The sequence below is a fragment of the Myxine glutinosa genome, chromosome 1, assembly GCF_964187855.1.
Source record: "Myxine glutinosa chromosome 1, kmMyxGlut1.1, whole genome shotgun sequence".
Classification (NCBI taxonomy): domain Eukaryota; kingdom Metazoa; phylum Chordata; class Myxini; order Myxiniformes; family Myxinidae; genus Myxine; species Myxine glutinosa.
In genome coordinates this window covers 148047983-148071570 of record NC_136261.1, presented here as the reverse complement: position 1 = coordinate 148071570, position 23588 = coordinate 148047983, and the positions used below count along the sequence as shown (strand labels likewise).

Genomic DNA, 23588 nt, shown 5'->3' with positions numbered 1-23588 from the left:
ATGGCGGCGTGCAGCCTGCGCGGATTGGCCGTGCCGTTGCTACGACGATTCGATACCGGTAAGGATTTCTTGATCTACGTTTGCAGAACGCACAGGCTATTCTTCGTGTGGTAAAGAGATTCGCAATTCAAAAAACGAAGAAAACATTATTACAGATGCTTGTGGATGACACCATATCGGTGATCCCCAACCTGACACTGACCATAAACGTTCTGGTCGATCACAGATTGTATCACAAAGCTCTCTGATGGACGGAAAGCCGGGTGTCCCTTGTGCTGGCATAACTTGAGGGTGAAGGAGCTGGGGCTCCCACGTCGATCGGAAGAATGGACGCGACAAAAAGCTGGAATTCATCCGAGTTGCTTTAATCAAACCAAACACTCAGGCACTCCGAAAAGCCCGTTTATCGGGCAGCAATATATATACATATTATCCCGGAGCGTTTGCCCAGGAAAGGCGAGAGGGGGCGTGGCCCTGCGGCCTGGCAAGTTGAGGGCGAGCCTGCCCGGGCATGCCCGGGCGTCCCGACCGAGGCCTGGCAAGTTGAGCGCGGGCCTGCCCGGGCGTCCTGGACGAGCCCGGCATGGTGATCGCTCCGCGTCCTTGATAGGTGCAAGGCGATTGTGAAAACCCAGCGGTAGCCGCTACACACGTCCCCCCAGAATCGACTTGCACCGGCAGGGTCAATTTGAGGGGGGTCCTGATGACCCGGCCGAAGCGACCCCTGGCGGGTCGTGGGAGGGGGTCCGGTGTGGTGGTGGGCGGTCGAGTGGGGGGCACCGTGGACGGGGGGCGGCCTCGCCGCGGCGGAAGGGCCACCCGTGGTGGGTGGTCGACGTCCACGTGCGCCGGCTTGAGGCGGTCCACCGCAATCCGGTCCGACCTGCCGCCGATGTCGATGACGAACGACTTGTCGTCCCGTCGCAGCACCCGGAAGGGCCCGTCGTACGGCGGCCGGAGTGGCCCCCGATGTGCGTCGTGACGCACAAAAACATACTCCGCTGTGCGAAGTGCTGGGGGGACGTAGGACTGGGGGTCACCGTGGTGGGATGTTGGCACGGGGGCAAACCGTCGGGCGGCCTCCTGGAGGTCCGAGCGCTGGTGAGCTGCGGACCAGGGACTGGTAGCGTCGGGCACGAATTCGCCCGGGACGCGTAGCGCCTGGCCATAGACAAGCTCGGCGGTGGATGCCTGGAGGTCCTCCTTGGGGGCCGTGCGGAGGCCCAAAAGGACCCACGGCAGCCGGTCGGCCCAACCGCCGTCCTGAAGGCCGGCCATGAGCGCGGCCTTCATGGAGCGGTGGAATCGCTCGCACAACCCGTTTGCTTGGGGGTGGTAGGCCGTAGTACAGTGGAGCTTGACCCCCAGGTTGCGTGCGACCGCGCCCCACAGCTCGGAGGTGAACTGTGGTCCGCGGTCTGACGAGATGTCCGTCGGTGCGCCGAAGCGGGCGACCCAGGTGGCGATGAAAGCCTGCGCCACGTCGGCGGTGGTGGTGGAGACGAGGGGAACGGCCTCCGGCCACCTGGTGGTCCTGTCCACCATGGTGAGCAGGTGTGTGAACCCCCGTGACGGGGGGAGGGGGCCCACCAGATCCACGTTGACGTGGTCGAAACGTCGTTCGGGCACGGTGAAAGGTGCCAGCGGGGCCTGGGTGTGTCGGTGGACCTTGGCCCGTTGGCAGGCCGTGCAGGTGCTGGTCCAATCGCGGACGTCCCGACGAAGGCGTGCCAGACGAATCGCGCCGACACCAGCTTCTGGGAAGCTTTCCGGCCCGGGTGGGAAAGGCCGTGGAGGGAGGCGAAGATGCGGCGTTGCCAGGTGACGGGCACGATGGGGCGAGGCTGGCCTTGGGAGACGTCGCAGAGCAGGACAGTGTCCGCGAAGGGGATGTCGGCCAGGCGGAGGCCCGTGTCCGCCGCCCGGAGGGCTTGCACCGTGGTGTCGGTGGTTTGGTCCGCCGCCATAAGCGCAAAGTCCACGCCCAGGTGGACCGCGTTCGCGCTGGCCCGGGAAAGACAGTCGGCCACGGCGTTGTTTTTGCCGGCGACGTGCCGGATGTCCGTGGTAAACTCCGACACGGCGGAGAGGTGGCGCTGTTGGCGGGCCGACCACGGCTCCGTGACCTTGGCCATGGCATAAACCAATGGCTTGTGGTCGACGAACGCCGTGAAAGGTCGGCCCTCCAGGAGGTGGCGGAAATGGCGGACGGCCAGGTGTAGACCGAGGAGCTCCCGGTCAAACGTGCTGTATTTGAGCTCGTTCGGCCGGAGCTGCCGGCTGAAAAAAGCGAGTGGCTGCCAAACCCCGTTCACCCATTGCTCATGTACGGCGCCCACCGCGTAGTCGGAGGCATCCGTGGTGAGGGCGATGGGAGCGTTGAGCACCGGGTGAGCGAGCAGTGTTGCGTCGGCGAGGGCCCGCTTTGAGCTTTGGAAGGCCGCATCCATTGCTGCGGACCAGGCGATGTCGTGCTTGGCCGGCTTGCCCCGGAGGGCTTCGTAGAGGGGCCGCATGAGTTGAGCAGCGCGGGGCACGAAGCGGTGATAAAAATTCACCATTCCCAGGAATTCCTGCAGGGCCTTTATGGTGCGGGGACGCGGGAACGTGGTGATGGCCTCGACCTTGGTTGGCAGCGGCACGGCCCCGTTCTTGGTGATGTGGTGGCCCAAAAAATCAACGGCCGTCGTGCCGAAGTGGCATTTGGCCGGGTTGACGATGAGGCCGTGCTCGCTGAGGCGCCCGAACAGTGTTCGGAGGTGGAGGAGGTGCTCGGCCCGGGACGTGCTGGCGACGAGGATGTCGTCCAGGTAAACGAAAAGGAACGGCAGGTCACGCAGCACGCCGTCCATCAAGCGCTGGAACGCCTGAGCCGCGTTCTTGAGACCAAACGGCATCCGCAAGAATTCGAATAAGCCGAACGGCGTGATGACTGCCGTTTTAGGGACGTCGGCCGCCCTGACAGGTACCTGGTGATATCCCCGTATGAGATCAATTTTCGAAAAAATGACCCGTCCCGCCAGACGGGCGGAGAAGTCTTGGATATGCGGGATCGGGTACCTGTCGGGGGTGGTAGCGTCATTGAGACGGCGGTAGTCGCCACACGGGCGCCATCCACCCCCCGGCTTTGGCACGATGTGCAGTGGCGAGGCCCACGCGCTATCGGAGCGCCGCACGATGCCGAGATGCTCCAACGCGTCGAATTCGGCCTTCGCCACGGCGAGCTTGGCTGCGTCGAGGCGGCGGGCCCTGGCGTAGACCGGCGGGCCCGTGGTTGGTATGTGGTGCTCGATCCCATGCCGTACTGCGACGGCCGAAAACGTCGGCCGCGTGAGGGCCGGGAACTCCGTGAGCAGGCGAGCAAACTCGTTCGCCGCCGGGACGGCGCATGCCAGCTCGGTCGGCGCGGAGCTGCTCAATGTGCATACCAGGGAGCTGAAGGTTTCGGCGTTGATTAAACGACGCCGTTGGACGTCCACCAGCAGTCCGTGTGCGCAGAGGAAGTCGGCGCCTAGCAGAGCCATGGGCACGTTTGCGGTTACAAACGTCCAAGCAAAGCGTTGGCCGCCGAAGCAGAGGGTGACGTTGCGCGGGCCGAAGGTGCGGATGGTCGATCCGTTGGCCGCAACCAAGGAGGGGCCGCAAACCGCGGATTGCCTGTCCTGGTCAGAGGCGGGTATGACGCTCAGTTGGGCGCCGGTGTCGCACAGGAAGCGCCGTCCGGACGCTTTATCCGTGATGAACAGTAAGTTGCCCGTGTGGCCGGCGCTCATGGCTGGTAATGAACGCCGGCCCGGCCGTTTCCCGGCCTGCCGAAGGTGCACGGGGGTCGGCATGTCCGGGCCTTCTGTCCGAACCTGGCATGATAGTAACACCACGCTTGGTCAGGTGGAGGCCCCGGTCGTCGTGCTGGAGGTGGTCGGCTCGGTGTAGCGGCCGCCAATTGCATCGGCAGTTCGGTCGTCGACCGTGCCGGGTGCTCGGGCGCCATGGGTGTTGCGTCGGACGGCGGTGGGTCCCATGTCTCCGCTGCAATGCGCTGTCCTGCGGCGGAGATCTTGTCCGCTTCTCTGGCAAGGGCCCGGGGATCTGTGATCGTCGTGCTTGCCAGGGCGAGGCGTACCGGGTTAGGCAGCTGACGGAGGAACAGCTCCCGGAACAGGAATGCCGGAGAGTGCTCGCCGAGCAGTGAAAGCATGTAGTCCATTCGCTCGGAAGGGCGCGTGTCGCCGAGCTCGGGCAGGTCGAGCAGGCGCCGTGCGCGTTCCGCCGATGGGAGGGCGAAAGCGTCGAGGAGAAGCTTCTTAATCGCGCCGTATTTGTCAGCGGCTGGCGGGCTCTCGAGGAGGCTCAGGGCGCGGGCCGCGGTGGCCGAACCGAGCGCTGCTACCACATGGTGGAAGCGGGTGTCGTCGGCCGTGATGCCTCGCAGGGCGAACAGGGAATCCGCCTGTGCGAACCAAACCGCCGCGTGAGCCTCCCAGAAGGTAGGCAGTTTAAGGGCAACTGCCGTGTCCATGTCGGTAGGTCACCAATGAAGGAGCTGGGGCTCCCACGTCGATCGGAAGAATGGACGCGACAAAAAGCTGGAATTCATCTGAGTTGCTTTAATCAAACCAAACACTCAGGCACTCTGAAAAGCCCGTTTATCGGGCAGCAATATATATACATATTATCCCGGAGCGTTTGCCCAGGAAAGGCGAGAGGGGGCGTGGCCCAGCGTCCTGGCTGCGGCCTGGCAAGTTGAGGGCGAGCCTGCCCGGGCGTCCTGGACGAGCCCGGCATGGTGATCGCTCCGCGTCCTTGATAGGTGCAAGGCGATTGTGAAAACCCAGCGGTAGCCGCTACAAGGGTAAGTTAAAAGATCCCAGTGTCTTTCGTGAAGAGCAGGCTCGTTACCGCCGACAAAGTCAGGCCTGTCCTGCCAGTTCGTGAAAGACTTTTCTTTAAAATGTCCCTTGGCCGATCCCACAAGTAGGTGAGAATAATAATTGGCGGGGTTCAAGGAGTCGTCGACGGTCGACGTGAAGCAGCTCGGTAATTAATTAAAGGGAGTGTGGCTTACACATGATCCATGAATTCCTGAGTCCCGTGAAATGGGATGAATAGGGACAGCAAGGTGACTCGGGACTCAAACTGAAAAAAAGTTCGGAAACTTTTTTCGCTGAAAATTGATAACCATACTGATTTGTTGATATTTGGGTTGAAAGTGTTCTCTTGTTTTAAAAAAAAAATCAACTTATAGTCCATATTAACCCCATATATGGGTTAAATAGGAATAAATAGGATTTTTATGGCTGTCCCTATCCACCCCGTTTTACGGGTGAATCGGGACAGTCACTAATACAAAAAAATAATCATCAAGAAATAGGGACAGTTTGGAGAAACTTTTTATATAATATAAACCAATATAATATAAACCGTGGTTTATATTATTATTATGGGTGCATATTAGGTGCATCCATCTGAGCTATCAATTTAGCAATAAGTTGGAAACTCAGGATTGTTTCTTGATTATTATTTTTTTGTCTTGAAGAGGCAGGCGAGTGGAATTTTTTTTGTCTTCTCATAACTGAGGTGGGGGCCTCACGCAAAGGGTTTTATTGCCACGCCCAGCGAACCCTCTGGAACCTCTAGCCACACCCCGTCAGGCGATGTCGCCTCAGCCCTGGTTGGTTGTTGGGGTCTTACCGGCTCCGCCCTTGATGTCTGCTTGACGTGGCCACACCCCTGACCTCGCGCTCCGCCCCCTTTTTGGGCCTTACCTCGTGGCATTTGGGCTGCTTTCAGCATCCTAATGCAAGGGGCAATGGGGTGCAGACAGGATGGGCGCAATGGGGCATGGGGTGCAGACTGGATAGTGTGCAATGGAGTCTATTGGAGGGAGGGCTGCTGAATGAACGGGGCCTACTCTGATTTGTTTTACACAACGCATATGATAACTATTGCAAATGGCCTTATCTCACATATACTAAGAAATAACTAACGTTCTAAGGTGACCTACGTGTTGCTCGTGGACTAACTATGGGGGCAGAACCTTTAATAATAATAATAATGCATTTATTTTATATAGCACTTTTCAGGGAGCCCAAAGACGCTTCGACAGAGTGCAAAACAAAGTGCATAGCAAAACATAAAAACAATTGCAAAAAGACAAGAATCAATAGGGAAATTTTCCAAGCAAAAAGGAGGGAGAAGGAGAAGAGATAGTCAGGGGTTAAATGCTGTGGATTAAATGTTGAATGCAGTGTTGAACAGGTGGGTCTTGAGTGATGTTTTGAATGTGGTGAGTGAGGAGGAGTCTCTGATGGTGTGAGGAAGTGAGTTCCAGAGGGTGGGAGCAGCGATGGAGAAGGCCCTGTCCCCCCAGGATCTGAATTTGGTCTGGATGGGGGGGGGGGGGTCAGGAGGTTGGTACGAGCAGAGCGGAGGTTGCGGTTGGGAGTGTGTCTGGAGAGGAGGTCAGCCAGGTAGGATGGGGCCAGGTTATGGAGGGCTTTGTAGGTCAAGAGGAGGATTTTGTACTGGATTCTCTGGGAGATGGGGAGCCAGTGAAGCTTGTGAAGGACGGGGGTGATGTGGTCACGGGTCCGGGAATGGGTGAGTAGACGGGCAGCGGAGTTGTGAATGTATTGGAGTTTATTGGTGATTGTTTAGGGTGAACCATAGAGGAGGCTATTGCAGGAGTCCAGGCGGGAGGTGATGAAGGCATGGATGAGGGTTTCTGCAGCCGTGGAGGAGAGGGATGGACGGAGACGGGCGATGTTTTTCAGGTGAAAGAAGGCTGTCTTTGTGATCTGTTTAGTGTATTTGTCGAAGGAGAGGGTTTGGTCAAAGATGATGCCAAGATTCCGGATGTGAGGGGAGGTGGATACTGGGATACCGTCGATGTTGAGGGCAAAGTTATGGGTGGATTTTATGAGCGTTTTTGGGCCAATGATGATTATTTCAGATTTATCATAGTTAAGTTTGAGGAAGTTGATTTGAAGCCAGGATTTTATTTCAGTGATGCAGTTTGTCAGGATAGAGTGGGTGGCGGTGAGATGGACTTGGTGGAGATGAAAAGCTGGATGTCATCGGCGAAGCAGTGGAATTGGAGACCATGACGGCGGATTAAGTGACCGAGGGGGGACAGGTAAAGGATGAAGAGGAGGGGGCCAAGAACTGAACCTTGGGGGACACCTTGGGGGAGGGGAGCAGTGGGGGATTTGCAGTTATTGATGGAGATGAACTGGCGTCTGTCAGAGAGGTATGATTTAATCCAAGAGAGGGCAGTGCCGGTAACGTTAAAGGTGGTTTCAAGTCTGGTGAGGAGGATGGTGTGATCGATGGTGTCAAAGGCGGCGCTCAGGTCGAGGAGGATGAGAATGTTGAGGTTGCCAGCGTCAGAGGAGAGGAGAAGGTCGTTGGTGATTTTGAAGAGAGCAGTTTCAGTACTGTGGTTGGAGCGGAATCCGGATTGGAATGTTTCATACAGGTTATTGGCAGAGAGGTGATGTTTGAGTTGAGTGGCTACAGCGCGTTCCAAAACTTTCAACAGAAAGGGTAGGTTGGAGATGGGTCTGAAGTGTTGTTTAGGGTGTCAGGGTTTAGTCCAGGTTTTTTCAGAATGGGGGTAACAGCAGCAATTTTGAGGGATGGTGGGACGATGCCTGTAGACAGGGAGGAGTTTATTGTTGCAATGATAAGTGGAGAGAGAGCAGGAAGGGAGGCCTTGACAAAGCTGGAGGGGATGGGGTCAAGAGTGCAGGTGGCAGTTTTCATTCCTATGAGGAGTTCAGAGAGGTCAGTAGGGGAGATTGGGGAGAATTGAGACAGGGGTTGACAGGATAAGGGGGGGCAGGTGGTTTGAGGGGGAGCGGGTGCGGCAGTGGTCAAGCTGTTGTAGATGTTTTCAATTTTGCGTTGGAAGAATGAAAGGAAGGAGATGCAGTTGTCTACTGTGAATGACTGGGTGGTGGTGTTCAGGGGGCTGAGGAGTTTGTTTATTGTAGAGAAGAGTGCTTTTGGGTTTCCGGAGCCAGAGTGGATAATTTGAGAGTAGTCGGCGGAGCGGGCGCGGGAGAGGGCATCTTTGTAGTGTTGTAGGTGGTCCTTGTAGGCTTGGGAGTGAATTGTGAGACCTGTTTTATTGCGGAGTCTTTCAAGTTGGCGAGCACGAGTTTTCATCAGGCGGAGTTCAGGGGTAAACCAGGGAGCAGAATGGGTGAAAGAAACTGTTTTGGTTTTTACAGGCGCAAGCTGGTCAAGGCAGGAGGAGAGAGTGTGGTTGTAGTAGTCAGTGAGGTCGGAAGGGGTGTGGAGGTCAATGAAGGGAGAAGTGGACATTTTTTCAGAGAGGGTGGATGAGAATGAGGTAGGTGAAAGAGCGTTCAGCTTACGGAAGTTGATAGTGCGATAATGCCTTGGTGCTGGGGCATGGATGTTGATGGTCATGGTGATGGCTAAGTGGTCAGAGAGGGTGAGGTCGGAGCCAGAGAGATGGTGCAAATATGTACACTTTAACCTTTATTAATCAAATATGTACACTTTCAAAACCGCAACAATATATTGTTAAATATGGCTATTAAATTCTGTTAAATTAACTATTAAACACAAATGTATTGCTATTAAATTAATTGAGGGCATTGTACTCCAACGAATGTTTCAATTTCATGTCTCCATCTTCTCTTTGTTCCACCTCTAGTTCTTCCCGGGCCTTCTCTTTGTTGTGATTTTGTAAAGCCAGTTCGGTCTTGTTGGTGCGTATCCAGCCCAGTTCCATTTCAGTTTTGTCATTGTCACCAGAACGTGAAGGAATTTTGTTTTCTGTCTGATCTATTGGTTTATCTTTTTGTCTTGTACTTGTCTGGTTTTTTTTTTATGCCTCCGCCGACGAAGTCGCCTGAGGCGTTTTGTTTTTGGATTGTCCGTCCATCGGCGAGTCTGTACGTCGGTCCGTGATAGGTTTTCGTTACCGCGATAACTTGAGAACGGCTGAAGGGATTTAAGTCAAACTTGGTGCAGGTATGTAGAATGAGGTAAAGATTAACTGATTCGATTTTGGGGTCAGGAGGTCAAAGGTCATGTCAGGTAAAGATCCTGTTACCGTGATAACCTGTGAACCAGTGATGGGATTTTGACCAAAGTTGGTATAAGCATGTATTTCGATGAAAAGATGAACTGATTAGATTTTGCCGTCAGAGGTCATGTCAGGTAAAAATGTGATACTTGAGAACAGCTGAAGCGATCAAATCAAACTTTGTACAAGTATGTATAATGATGGATTAATGTGGGTGGCGGCATATCGGTCGACGTCGCGACATTTGATGTGCCGTTGTAGTTTTTTTTTTGTTTGTTTGTTTGTTTTTTTACTCTGCACTTACAAAGCGAAAAGCAGGGTTAGGCATTCGATAACGTCCGTACGTTTGGCGTGCGTGTCTGCATTTTTGGCTCACCTGGAAGGAAGTTCAGGGGAGCTCATGCAATGGCACGTTGTCAGTCCGTAAACACTTGCAACTTCTTCTCCAAAACCGCTGATGGGATTGCGACCAGATTTGGCACAAATGATATTTGTTGTGTTGTGACTAAAGTTTGTTCACAGCATTAAAAAAAATCGGGGTCAAAGTGGATCCAGGTTTGAACCCCTCCCCACCACCCCCCCCCCCCCCCCTAAAATAGGAATTTCCTTTTTTTTTCTCTGAAAATACACACAATATTTAGATGAAACTTGATCACAACCTTCATCACCCGTGATGTACCGAAGGTAATCATGGCACTAAGAAAATCAAAGCTTAAAGGGGTCTATGGGGGTCAAAGTGGATCCAGGTTTGACCCCCCCAAAATAGGTATTTGCTCTTTTCCCTGAAACTACACACACGAAGTCAACAATCATAATAGGCTTCCTCACTTATTTGATATTTTATCTCTTCTTGATACCCCATAGAAGGATATGATACCATCTCAGTGCAAACTGTGCAGTTAGAAGATGGCACAACAGCATACATCCATCTGGCGGCATCGAGTGCCTCACACACTCCGGATGGTCATTCACGGGGCTCAGCACATCCGGCCATCATGAACGTAGACTCTGATGCTTTATGTGCGTTGGAACAATATGCCACAGTGGTGAGTAAACCTGTCACAAAATAAATGCTCTTCATGGTGAGATTTTTCACAAACTTCATGCCACCGGCGACTGCCATGATGTTTTCGGGTTTACCGTCCAGCTGTCCGTCCGCCCATGATAGGTTTTCTTTGCCGTGATAACTTAAGAACGGCTGAAGGAATCTAAATCAAACTTGGTACAGGTATGTATTATGATGCAATAATGAACTGATTTGATTTGGGGTCAAGAGGTCAAAAGTCAGAGTCTGTAATAGGTTTATAACTTGAGAACGGCTGAATGAATCCAAGTCAAACTTGGTACTGGTATTATAATGATGTAAATATGGAACTGATTAGATGTTGGGGTCAAAAGCTGTGGTCAGGTCAGTCTTGTGGGACTGCCACTGATAACATGTAACCCAGTGCTACCTGCCTCATAGTCGGGTTGTCGGCGACTAAACCGACACCCATCACTAGCTTTGCTCGTTGGCAGGGTGACTGTGACACTTGCCAGGACCAAAAACAACACCTGGTAAAGGGCGGATGAGCTCCTGTGGGGAGCCAACGGCCATCCAGTAAGGAGATGGTGTCTCCGAAAAAACACCCATCCGGATTGGACCGGTTCAAGTCATACCAAAGACTTTAAAAATGGTACTTGCTGCTTCTTTGCTTGAAAAGGATAGAGCACGGACAATCCCCATTGGATGGCATCCATGGGGAGGAGGAAATTTCTCTTGACCAAATGCCCCGCTGAGTTCGATGAGAAAAGCTGCGCCATTGTTATGACGTCGCTGGTCCCCAGAGTATCCCGGGAAGTGACAGTGGTGACGGCACTTCCACCAAGCTCAGTGGCTGTGTTAAGTGTTTGTCTCATCAGTGTGTGTGCGTGCGTCCATGCGTGCGTGCGCTCTTTTCCGAGCCTAAGCTCATGTATTTCAAATATAAATAAATAAATATAAATAAATAATAATAATAATAATGATAAAGGTCAAATGTCAGACGTCCCGTTGGGTAAAAATTCTGTTACTGAGCTAACTTGTGAACCAGTCATGGGATTTTCACCAAACTTGGTATAAATTATATGGTATGATGCAAAGATGGACTGATTAGATTTTGGGGTCGAGACGTCAAAGGTCAGAGGTCTTGTTGTGTAAAAATGTGATACTTCACAACAGCTGATTGGATTTGAAGCAAACCCGGTACAAGTATGTATAATGATATAATGTGGACACAGGCATATCGGTCGACGTCGCGACATCGAAGAGTGCCGTTCTAGTTTAAATAGAAAACAAATAAATTGGTATGTCTTTTGACTGCCTTGATTATAGACCTTTTCACGATCCCTCCTTTGTCACTATCCTGTAAGATTGTATTATTGCTACTTGTTTAACGGCACCAGTTATTACCATCGCCAGAGGAGAGGTATTACATTTGAGTCCGTTTGTTTGTCCAAGTCCCAGGATAGACAGCTTAAAGGTGAGTATCCTGTAAAATAGGCCGTGATTGATTAATTTTCGGAGGTTTTTGATGTATCTGTCATTCATTCCTATTGTAGAACACGGGAGGCGAAGAGAGAGTGTCGTTGGATGATGTTGGCAATGACAGGCTTCGAAAGGTGCGCTTGGTTTGTAGATTACACCATTTCTAATTATGGATTAATTGCCAAAATTCAGCCATTGGTTAAAAATATGACGTGACGTCAAATGTTTATTGACCAATCTTGACATTGCTGGCTCCACATAAATGATAAGCAAAGTTTTCTGAGCATAATTTATTCTTTGTTTCACCCACTCAAACCTACCCTGAATCTCCAGCCTCCCTTCTTGTAATCCATTTTGCTTTTCTTGTCTTCATGTTTGAAGTCATTTTATTTAATCATGTCTTGTTTAATTTATTGCATATTTTTATGTGTACATGCAAAAAAGAAATCCCTCCCTCCCTTTTAAAAAATTATTAAATTCGTGCTCGGACATCTAATGTCCTTCAGCTCTACTGTTGGTGTCACTGATGCCACATTATTTCTTAGCATATGTCGATTCACATCAGATACTGCTCTTAATCCAGTAGTATACTATGTATCAAAACTTGTATTCACTACTTAGTTATTTTTTTTTCTTGAATTTCTTCCGAAAGTGTCATTTGGGCTTTGATTTCAATTATTTTTCTCCACCAATTGAACTCGTAGTTGCACAACTTCGTGTTTTCTTATAGAAATTGTTACGTGGTCCCCTCGGTGAATACCTGGTCTCAGTGACCCCCGGACCGTGAGAGGAACTTCGCCAGAAAGCTGTATTATATATGCGCTTTCGCCACGCAAGCCATATGAATTTCACCCCAGAGACAACTGACGTTCAAGGATATATTTCAATGGTAATGATACCAAACAATTTCAATGACACAACCATCAACAATATTTCAAGGACACAACCATCAACAATATTTCAAGGACACAACCACGGAGATTTTCCCCGAGCAATCAACAATACATAATCATCACCAATTCCCAATTCACAATCAATTCCCTATGATTAAGATGGCCATCTTATACATGTGTGTCCCGGTGAGTACTCACACCCCCTTTCGGTCTCTGCTCCTCACAATGTCTCTGGGCCCCTCCTGACCAAGATACTGCTACTGGTCGGCGTCTCCGCACTCGGGCGGTTGAACGAACCCCGGGTGGACGTTCCTCCACCGGGCAGGTATCGTACCGGGGACAGCTGCTGCAGCGCACACCTCCTTGCCAAGCAATGGGGCAAAACCCAGCGCGGCTTCCAACGCGCGCGAGGCCCCAAAGTGCGACCCGTACGCGTCCTTGTAGACGGGGCAAAACCAAGCGCGGTTTGCAACGCGCGCGAGGCCCCAACGTGCGACCCGTACGCGTCCTTGTAGACGGGGCAAACTGTGCCGGACGCTTGGTTCCGTGCACGCACTCACGGTGACTTGCCGTGTCAAAAGGTAGTTACGCGTCCAGGTAACTCCTCTCGCCAGACGGGTTTCGGAACGCCGCTTGTTCACGCAGCGCAAGGTCGATCCCACCTTTCGTCGGAGCGGGCGAGGAAGATGAAACCTCCTTCTTTTACCTCGTGTCTTTTCTTCTTCCGTTTCCGGCCACTTCCGTTTCCGGCCACTGGTTCAGAAGGGCTCCTGACCCTCCAATCACAACAACCCTTAATATAATACACACGGATAAGCAACCTGAATGGTAATTCACATACATTCACATAAATATGTAACACTCCCCCCCTTCAAGAAAGAAAGTTTGAACCCAGCGAAAACTTTCGTTGCCGGCCAACTTGGATAAATAAACCAGATAACTCAACCCCCAAATCCTCAGTTCCCCTGGGCAACAATTATCCCAACTCAAAAATAAAGCAACAAACTCTCACAAAACCCCCAGATTACTCCCTCTGGACTAAACACCAGCAACGACATTGTCCCTGCCAAATCAAACTCCCTCTCATGACCCTCTGACTTTGACCGTCAGCTTCTTGTGAATGAAGGTTAAGGGGTTGATCAAAGATCCAAAGTTACGCAACTCGATAGCACTTTTTCCGGGAGGCCAAGCCGAGTATTCACTACATGGATGCCTTTAGGAACGTGAAGTTCACGGTTAGTCCGTGCAGGAAAGTTCTCTACATGGGCGCCTTGAGGAACGTGGAGTTCACGGTTAGTCCGTGCATGAAAGTTCCCTATATGGACGCCTTTAGGAACGGCGTTCACGGTTAATCCGTGTAGGAATCTTGGCTCAGCGGCTCCGCCGCATTCAGTGCTTCAACTTCTCAGAACTTCCCTAATAATTATGGTGGGACCCCTTGTCCCTGTAGTCCCACGAATAGCGGTCTCCTTCTCGGCCACTACTTTGCCAATCCTTCCTTCGGGAGCTGCCGTCACTCAGGGAGCCTCCATAATAATATTGATTGCGGCCACCACCAAAACTACCGCCCAGTTGTCCTCTCCTGTCGACCTCTCGACGCCTACGAAATGCCTTCCCTACTGTTATGGTCCGACCCTCCAAATCCTTGCCATTCCAATTCTTCTCTGCCTCTCTGGCGTCTTTGGTGCTGGCAAACGTGACAAAGCCGAACCCTCTGGACTGTTGCGTTTCCCAGTCTCTTACCAACCGCACGTCCACCAGCGGCCCATATCTGTTGAAGACAGAGGTCAGAACTTCTTCCTCTGTTTTGAAGTTCAGTCCCCCTACAAATAACTTGGCACTTTTGTCGCCATCCCGAGCTGGGGTGGTGTTATTTTCCCTGCTGGGCTCTTGACCAACCCTCAGGTTACCATAAACTTGACCCCCGGCCAAATCATTCCCGATAACCACAGATACACCCTCTACAGGAAGCGTGGCTTGTAAACCGACGGTGACCGGTCCTGACACCAAATCGGACTCCAAATGGATGACATGAAGGGGAGCACTAACACCGCCCCCAATCCCCTGTAAACGAACACTATCCCCCGTTGCCGTCTCCTCGGACCATGGCAAAATGCCTTCAAGCATTAAAGATTGATGTGCCCCTGTGTCCCTCAATATCCTAACCGGTTTCCGGTTAGTCGAGGCTCCATCCCGTGACACAAACCCCTCTGAAATAAATGGTTGGTAACCCTTTTGATGGCGATTTCTTACGCTAGCCATCGCATTCGGAGTGGTAATAGTCGGACTCCGCTCTGGGTTGTCCCTTTTCATGAGGTAACAACTGGACATCAAGTGTCCAGGTTTCTTGCAAAACGCGCAAGTAGGGCCGGAGGAAAAACTCGTGGTCTGCCTCGGGCCCCCTGAAAAATAAGTTGGTCTTGGGCCCACAGCCCTCTGACTTCGAACAGGTGGGGTATCCGCGTTGTTCCCCTCATCCTCTCGAGGCCGCCGCCATGTATTGTCGTTCTCCGCACCTGCTGTTCCCCACCTCCCCTGCGGAGATCTAGGCGAGGAGGTAGGTTCATGGACCCCTATTCGGTGGGTTAAGGCATAATCATCTGCCATGGTGGCTGCGTCCCACAACTTCGGTACTTTCTTTTCCTGCAGGTACACTTTGATGTCCTCGTGGACACACTGCTGGAATTCCTCCACCAGGATCAAGTCCCGCAATGTTTCGAAGTCTTTCCCGACTCCTTTTGACTCACACCACCGATCAAACATGTTTTCTTTCACTCTGGCAAACTCCACATGGGTCTCACTCTCCCTCTTCCTGGCATTCCTGAATTTTTGCCTGTAAGCTTCCGGAACCAACTCATAGGCCTTGAGGATGTGCTTCTTCAGTACCTCATAATCTGCACATTGGTCCATTGGTAGCGCCGAATAAATTTCCTGAGCTTTCCCCACCAGCACACTTTGCACGAGTATGGTCCAGGCCTCCTCCGGCCAGTTAAATTGTCGAGCCACTTTCTCAAAGTGTGGGAAAAATTTCGCGACTTCTTTTTCACTGAACGGTGGAACCAGCCTCACATGTCTGCCCACATCCCAGGTTTTCTGGTTAGGCAGGTGGGCAGGTGTCGACCCCGTCAGCAAGGGTGGTGCCTCTCCCCGTTCTCTCATTAACTCCAGCTCCTTGAATTTGATTTCTTGCTGAATCTCCATGTCACGTTCCTTTAATTCCCTTTCCGCTTTTCTCTCCTCTGCTTCGAGGTCCCTTGCAGCTCTCCTCTCCTCTGCTTTTCTCCCTTCTAACCTTTCCTGGAGTTCTCGTTCCACTCTCCTTTCCTCTGCTTGTTTCTCTTCTCTCCTCTCTTCTGCTTTCCTTTCTTCTTCTTTAATCCGTTCCTGGCTCCGTAATTGCAACTCCAGTTTCCGGAGCTCAACGTCTTCTGGTTCTTCGGGTAGCCACTCCCAGGCTAACTCGTCCCATGTTCCTAATCCCACCATAGATTGTATCACCGTGGCCTGCAACTCTGCCTTCCTCAAATTAGTTCGGACCTCCAAGTTAAAATGTTTGGCCAATTTCAAGAGGTCCGACTTTAGCAACGCTCGGAACTGTGCCTCACTCGGTGTTACCCCAAAGTTCTGTGCCACAAACGCCATGGTGCCTATCGTTAACACCTGTTAACCTTCACCCAAGATTTTACCCCAATTTCTCAAAAAAAAAATTTACCAATTAATAATTAATTAATTAATTTTAATTAATAAAAATTATTCTTTTATTATTTTATACAATTTTAAATCCCGGACGTAGACCCAATTGCGAAACCGCAAATCGTAATTTGGACGAGCCCCCAATTCTGTTACGTGGTCCCCTCGGTGAATACCTGGTCTCAGTGACCCCCGGACCGTGAGAGGAACTTCGCCAGAAAGCTGTATTATATATGCGCTTTCGCCACGCAAGCCATATGAATTTCACCCCAGAGACAACTGACGTTCAAGGATATATTTCAATGGTAATGATACCAAACAATTTCAATGACACAACCATCAACAATATTTCAAGGACACAACCATCAACAATATTTCAAGGACACAACCACGGAGATTTTCCCCGAGCAATCAACAATACAGAATCATCACCAATTCCCAATACACAATCAATTCCCTATGATTAAGATGGCCATCTTATACATGTGTGTCCCGGTGAGTACTCACACCCCCTTTCGGTCTCTGCTCCTCACAATGTCTCTGGGCCCCTCCTGACCAAGATACTGCTACTGGTCGGCGTCTCCGCACTCGGGCGGTTGAACGAACCCCGGGTGGACGTTCCTCCACCGGGCAGGTATCGTACCGGGGACAGCGGCTGCAGCGCACACCTCCTTGCCAAGCAACGGGGCAAAACCCAGCGCGGCTTCCAACGCGCGCGAGGCCCCAAAGTGCGACCCGTACGCGTCCTTGTAGACGGGGCAAAACCAAGCGCGGTTTGCAACGCGCGCGAGGCCCCAACGTGCGACCCGTACGCGTCCTTGTAGACGGGGCAAACTGTGCCGGACGCTTGGTTCCGTGCACGCACTCACGGTGACTTGCCGTGTCAAAAGGTAGTTACGCGTCCAGGTAACTCCTCTCGCCAGACGGGTTTCGGAACGCCGCTTGTTCACGCAGCGCAAGGTCGATCCCACCTTTCGTAGGAGCGGGCGAGGAAGATGAAACCTCCTTCTTTTACCTCGTGTCTTTTCTTCTTCCGTTTCCGGCCACTTCCGTTTCCGGCCACTGGTTCAGAAGGGCTCCTGACCCTCCAATCACAACAACCCTTAATATAATACACACGGATAAGCAACCTGAATGGTAATTCACATACATTCACATAAATATGTAACAAAATAGTTTTTCCACTTTTTGTACCGTTGCTTGTGGATTTTGTGTTTTCAGCCCTCAAGGCCAGTAGGAGTGACGCAGGTAGGGGAGAAGGCCTTTCGCTGCAACTATGTAGATTGTGGCAGACCTTACACCGCAGCACACCACCTCAAGGTAACTTTACCTGTTTCCTGATATTTGTTGGAAATGTTGCAGCATATTTGTGAGAAATGCAGTGAACATGCCTTACTCGTCTTTATTAATGAGTATACACTAAATGATCAAAAGTATGTGGACACCCGAATATCGAACATCTCATTCCAAAATAATGGGCATTAAAATGGAGTTGGTCCCCCCTTTGCTGCTATAAAAGCCTCCACTCTTCTGGGAAGACTTTCCACGAGATGTTGGAACATTGCTTCCATTCAGCCACAAGAGCATTACTGAGGTCGGGCACTGATGTTGGGTGATTAGGCCTGGCTCGCAGTCGGCGTTCCAATTCATCCCAAAGGTGTTCGATGGGGTTGAGGTCAGGGCTCTGTGCAGGCCAGTCAGGTTCTTCCACACCGATCTCGACAAACCATTTCTGTATGGACCTTGCGTTGTGCATGGGGCCATTGTCATGCTGAAACGGGAAAGGGCCTTCCCCAAACTGTTGCCACAAAGTTGGAAGCACACAATTGTCTAGAATGTCATTGTATGCTGTAGCGTTAAGATTTCCCTTCACTGGAACTAAGGGGCCGAGCCCGAACCATGAAAAACAGCCCCAGACCATTATTCCTCCTCCAACAAACTTTACAGTTGGCACTATGCATCCGGGCAGGTAGCGTTCTCCTGGCATCCTCCAAACACAGATTCGTCCGTCGGACTGCCAGATGGTGAAGCGTGATTCATCACTCCAGATAACACATTTCCACTGCTCCAGTGTCCAATGGCTGCGAGCTTTACACCACTCCAGCCGACGCTTGGCATTGCACATGGTGATCTTAGGCTTGTGTGCGTCTGCTCGGCCATGGAAACCCATTTAATGAAGCTCCCGACGAACAGTTGTTGTGCTGACGTTGCTTCCAGAGGCAGTTTGGAACTCGGTAGTGAGTGTTGCAACCGAGGACAGATGATTTTTAAGCGCTTCAGCACACGGCATTCCCGTTCTGTTGGCTTGTGTGGCCTATCACATCGCAGCTGAGCTGTTGCTGCTCCGAGACATTTCCACTTCACAATAACAGCACTTACAGTTGACCGGGGCAGCTCTAGCATGGTAGAAATTTGACAAACTGACTTGTTGCAAAGGTGGCATCCTATGACGGTGCCATGTTGAAAGTCACTGAGCTCTTCAGTATGGCTCATTCTACTGCCAGTGTTTGTATATGTAGATTTCATGGCTATGTGCTTGATTATATTATATATACCTGTCAACAATGGGTGGCTGAAACAGCCGAATCCACTAATTAGAAGGGGTGTCCGCATACTTTTGATCATGTAGTGTACTACTGAAAGTAGTTTTAATGCTATTGGAAGAAATGACAACATTTTGAGGGTTATGACTGAAAGCCTAAGCAACGGGGGTTCATATCGACCTGCATATGTATGTCGCCCTCCCGCTCTTGGTACTCTGAATCGTGTGGTGAAGCAGTTGCTTTAATAAAACTTGCCTTGTCCACCTGAAGACGACCTCAGATCATTCCACAAAGCTTGCAACAAGTGTGTATGCTCGAGAGAGAGCCAGAAACAACATCTGTCCAATCTCAAGAATGAGCTTTCTAAAACCTGATGGCGCCTTGTCACCCCATATTGCCTGCCCTTGTTTGTCCGTCTCCATATGTTTTCTCCCTCCATCCTGATGTTGGCGTTTCCCCTTTCTCATGTTGTTCCCTTTGTTATGTTGTGCCATGATTTCTTCTGTGTCATGGCTCTTTCCCGAGCTTAGACCATGTAGTAAAAATGTTGTTTTTTTACCCCTATTCAAACAATGCCCCCACATTCATGGATTCGATATTTGCGGCATTCTCCAGGAATGTATACCCCGCAAATGTCAGGGTCCGACTGTATATGTATATCTGAGTGACAGATGTCTGTCCGTTAGTCTGTTCGCGGTTTACACTGATTGGCTGCGTGAGGCTAGGTGCAATGTGAATGGCTCCTGACATTCCACCACACAGCCATTTATTGCAAAGTATACCTCATAGACCAAGGATTGAATAATGTATCGTCGAGGCGTATTAAAAGCTGATATTCAAAATCTGAATCCATATTTGACAATTGTAACTAATGGCCTAAATAATTGTCAAAATCTAGACTGAAATTGGAATTTGTTTTCGGAAAAAGCGATATTTTTTTTCTAACCCGATTAAATTCAGTAACCTGTTATTGGCTCCACTGGATGCGAGGTAAAATGGCTCCAAAAATACTTTTTTCTCTCTTTTAAGGGTAATTATTGTGTGCCTGATTTTATTTTCCACCGTACAGGGACACCAGTAGTGATCTTTGTGGATTTGGGTTCTACTTATTGTGTCGACTTTTGTTGCTCCCGTGAATGTCATTGTCTGTTCTGTGTTCTTGCTCTTCCACGAGCCTCGATGATGTTTGAAAAACGTAGGGGCGATACCCCTGGCGCTCACCTGGTAGAATAAACAGTATACTGCACTGACTAAAGGTATTTTAAACCAATTTCAATGGTTGCTGGAAGACAGGACAGCATGTAGAATCATACGAACATAATCTAAAGACTTTAAACAAACAAACAAAAAATATCTATTTTGGGGGCAACCACCCCCCCCCCCCCCTCCCCCAACCCCCTTTGACTTCGATTTTCATAGTGCCGTGAACAAACATTGGTACATCATGGGTGATGAAGGTTGTCGTCAAGTTTCATCGAAATAGTGTTTTTAGCTTCAGAAGAAAAAGCAACTTCCTATATTGGGGGGGTCAAACGTGGATCCACTTTGACCCCTGGTAGACCCCCTTAAGCCACGATTTTCTTAATGTCGTGAACAAACTTTACTCCCCTCCCTCACCTGATGGACCCTTGTCATTTATGGCTCGTAATTGTCGACAAAAAATGGCCATCTCCACATAATTTTTTGGGAAATTCTGAAGCCACACTTACTACTTGGATGTTTTGTTTTATATTTTTTGTTTTTGGATAAGTATGTGAAGCAGAAATTTGAGGGTCACATTGTGTACTTTTGTTTCTTTTAATAACTTTTTCACCTTGATGATTGGGGGATGATAGGGCAATTCTGGGGTTTTGCCACCTAAAAAGCATGTTCAGCCACAGCCTGAACCAACTCTTCTCTCTTGACTGGTAGCCGCTTGTCTTTTGTGGCCCTGTCTCATTCCTCCAACGTCTCTCTCTTCCCCCAACCATCACCTTTTCCTATTCTAGTTTAACCAGGTACATTACTACCAAAACTGTAAAGAAATTTAACCAGGTAACCAGGTGCATTACATCCTTTTTTATTCCTTTTTTCAACTGTACAGATATGCCAGACTAGCACAATAATTGAGTTCCATTTTCTTGTTCGTGTTTTTTTTTTTTTTGCATTTAACTCTCCATTGAATGTTTTTTTTTCTGATAAAAATTGAGGGTTGTTTTGTTTAAATGTTCCATTCAATCTCATTAGGATGAATATTTTTGCTTATTTTCCCCTAATTGGTCCCCACTAGCATGTTTGTGTTTTTGCCTTTCTCTCTTCTTCCATTTCCACACTTAGAGGAGCAGCAGTTGTGAAGCAGTCCATGGCCATTCGGTGCCTTGATTTGTGGTGTACCTCATGCGTCTACAATTGTATGCACTGGTCACACTATTTGACAGCGACTTAGCGTGGGTTTAAATCAGCAGGCCTCTCAATGTAGGATAATGCTGTCAGGGCTGCAAGGGATAATTTTGGTTTCATTGAATGTGGCAGGATTCACTCTAATCTACTAAAGGTACATTCTTTCAATGTGAGCAGAATATCGGTCTGTGAGCAGTGCTAAGCAGTGCATTGTTTTGGATTTGTGCGAAAATGCTTGTTTTTTTTGTTCCTGTTCCCAAAATTCAATACTTTCAGGTAGTTAATAATTATTTTTTGTGTGTTTGTTTACTTCGTTTTTTCTTGGAAATTGTTTGGGAGGCAGGAAGGAGAAATGGACTATTTGAACCTGGAAATGCATGATGATTGATGACTTCAATATGGTGGTGGAAATGCAAATGCGTCATGCCATTCCAACATCGTCATAGGACTCAATTTAGATGTTCCTTTTAAGCTTTAAAATGGTGTGGCGATGTTTAACCGAATAATTTAAACAAAACTATCGGAATAAAATGATAAATTTTCCCAGGTTTGGTTAAATTTAACTGTTTATTTTGTCCATGGTTTGCTCATTTAGGTCCTGTGTGTTAAATCGCAATGCTCACCCTTCGCAAAATAATGAGCATTGAACATAAATTGGAATCTGGCCATGGCACTGGTATATAGGCATCCTCTTAAAGGGAATTTAAAAAACCATGAAGTTTATTCCACTAATAAACAAGTGCAAGCAGGTGAGAAAACAAGCTTTATTTTGCTGTGCCTGTGAAGTGTTGAAAGCATGGTTTGAAGTTAAATGATTTATTTATTTATTTATTCAGCCAGCCTTTCTTTCAATGGCATTTTTGTGACAAGCTGCACATAACTCACTCTGTAAAATTAGAGGTGGATGACAATCTCAATTTTGTGGGATTTTTTTTCCGACTGATCAGATTTGACCACATTTGCACAAATTTGACCATTTGTTTAAATATTAGAAACACCCGCTCCCTTTTAGGAGAAGCCTGGGGGGTTTGGAGGGGAGGGGCAGTGGGGAAGATGGGGCAAATAGATTTTGTGCCGTGGCTAATAATCCCTCCTGTCTGCAGCAGGGGTCAGTAAACCACTTGCACTGTGGCACGTGCACAGGCCAAAATCATTAATCTCCCCTTCCCCCGTCGCAAGGGGGAGGGGATGTATTTTGTACCCATGACCTAACTCTGGGTACTACCACGTATGCTAATTTTGGTGGAGATTGGCACAGTCCTGTTTTTTTTTATATATAATTTTCAGATGTGCACACATACAGAGAATAATTGCCTTATTTAATATACGTAGTAGGATTTTCATAATCTGTATAAATCAGGCTTTCAGAAAATATGATGCATTTAGCAGTTTTTAGGCTAATAGGATCACAACACAGAGATTATAGACAGAAAAATGCATTTTTACTATACATGGTGTTTATAAAGTCTCTATTTCAGAGAAATAACAGGTAACTAAATAGATAGGGACTTTATAAACACCCTTTACTGTACAGTATTTTGCTGAATATTATTATTTATACCATTGAAGGTATCCGTGGTGTTGGCTTAGCGGTTAGGGTGCTGGCTTGGGATCCTAGGATCCTGGGTTCGAATCCCGGTCGATCGCTGAATTAACGCCAGGGGGGTTGACTCAGCCTGTCATCCTTCCGAGGTCGGCAAATTGAGTACCAGCTTGCTGAGATGAATGATCACGGTGTGTACCCCGATTTAGAATAGGTACACCGTATCCCTGCGCATCGTAAGAGCGTGACCAAGGGTTTGTGTCAGGAAGGGCATCCGGCCATTAAAACATTGCCTCAAACAGGGAACCATGATTGTCATGGGGCCCGCAAGGCTAACCCCCGCTCTAGCGGGGAAAATGGCCTTAAAACGATCATTCATTCATTCATTCATACCATTAAAGGTGTTGCTAAGGAGCATGTTGGACTTTAATATCGGCATCCTCCCATCTAAATTTCTGCCCTGGGATATCAGAATATCCAAGCCAATGAGTTACATTATTGTTTGTTATTGAATAGAGAAGAATCCTGCTGACTGGTAATCATGGAGTTATCCCAGTAATTGTACTGACGAGAGAGAGAGACCTACAGACAGACAGACAGACAGAGAGAGACAGAGAGCCTCCTCAGCGTCGACGAGTCTGGCATTTCACTCAAGCCAACTGGCACGGTCTTCAAGCAGCCATCAATCATCTGGACTGGTCTCCCATCTCTTCCGCCTCTGACATAAACCCATCCTGGGAATTCTTCCAAAGTAAATTGCTCTCTCTCATGCACAGATTTATCCCATCTCGTCTTCAGTTGTCATACCCTTCCTCCCGTCCATGGTACACGGAATCTTGTGGTGAGGCTATTGCCCAGAAACAACTTGCTGCAAAAGCAAATCCAACTGAAGGAAATCTCATTTCCTTTCACAAAGCCCGAAACAAGTGTGTGTCCACCCTCAGCAGAGCCAGGAAACAATATCTCTTCGTTC

At 49.4% G+C, this 23588-nt stretch overlaps 1 protein-coding gene across 1 annotated transcript; it reads left to right on the top strand.

Annotated features, from left to right (window-relative positions):
- Positions 1 to 21614, top strand: LOC137430003 (zinc finger protein 143-like). Its single transcript, XM_078770822.1, has 5 exons — positions 1 to 58; positions 9926 to 10107; positions 11642 to 11701; positions 17372 to 17470; positions 21010 to 21614. Exons 1-5 carry the CDS (start codon positions 1 to 3, stop codon positions 21052 to 21054), a joined length of 444 nt encoding a protein of 147 aa, XP_078626948.1. The 3' UTR covers positions 21055 to 21614.
- Positions 21615 to 23588: the final 1974 nt, after the last annotated feature.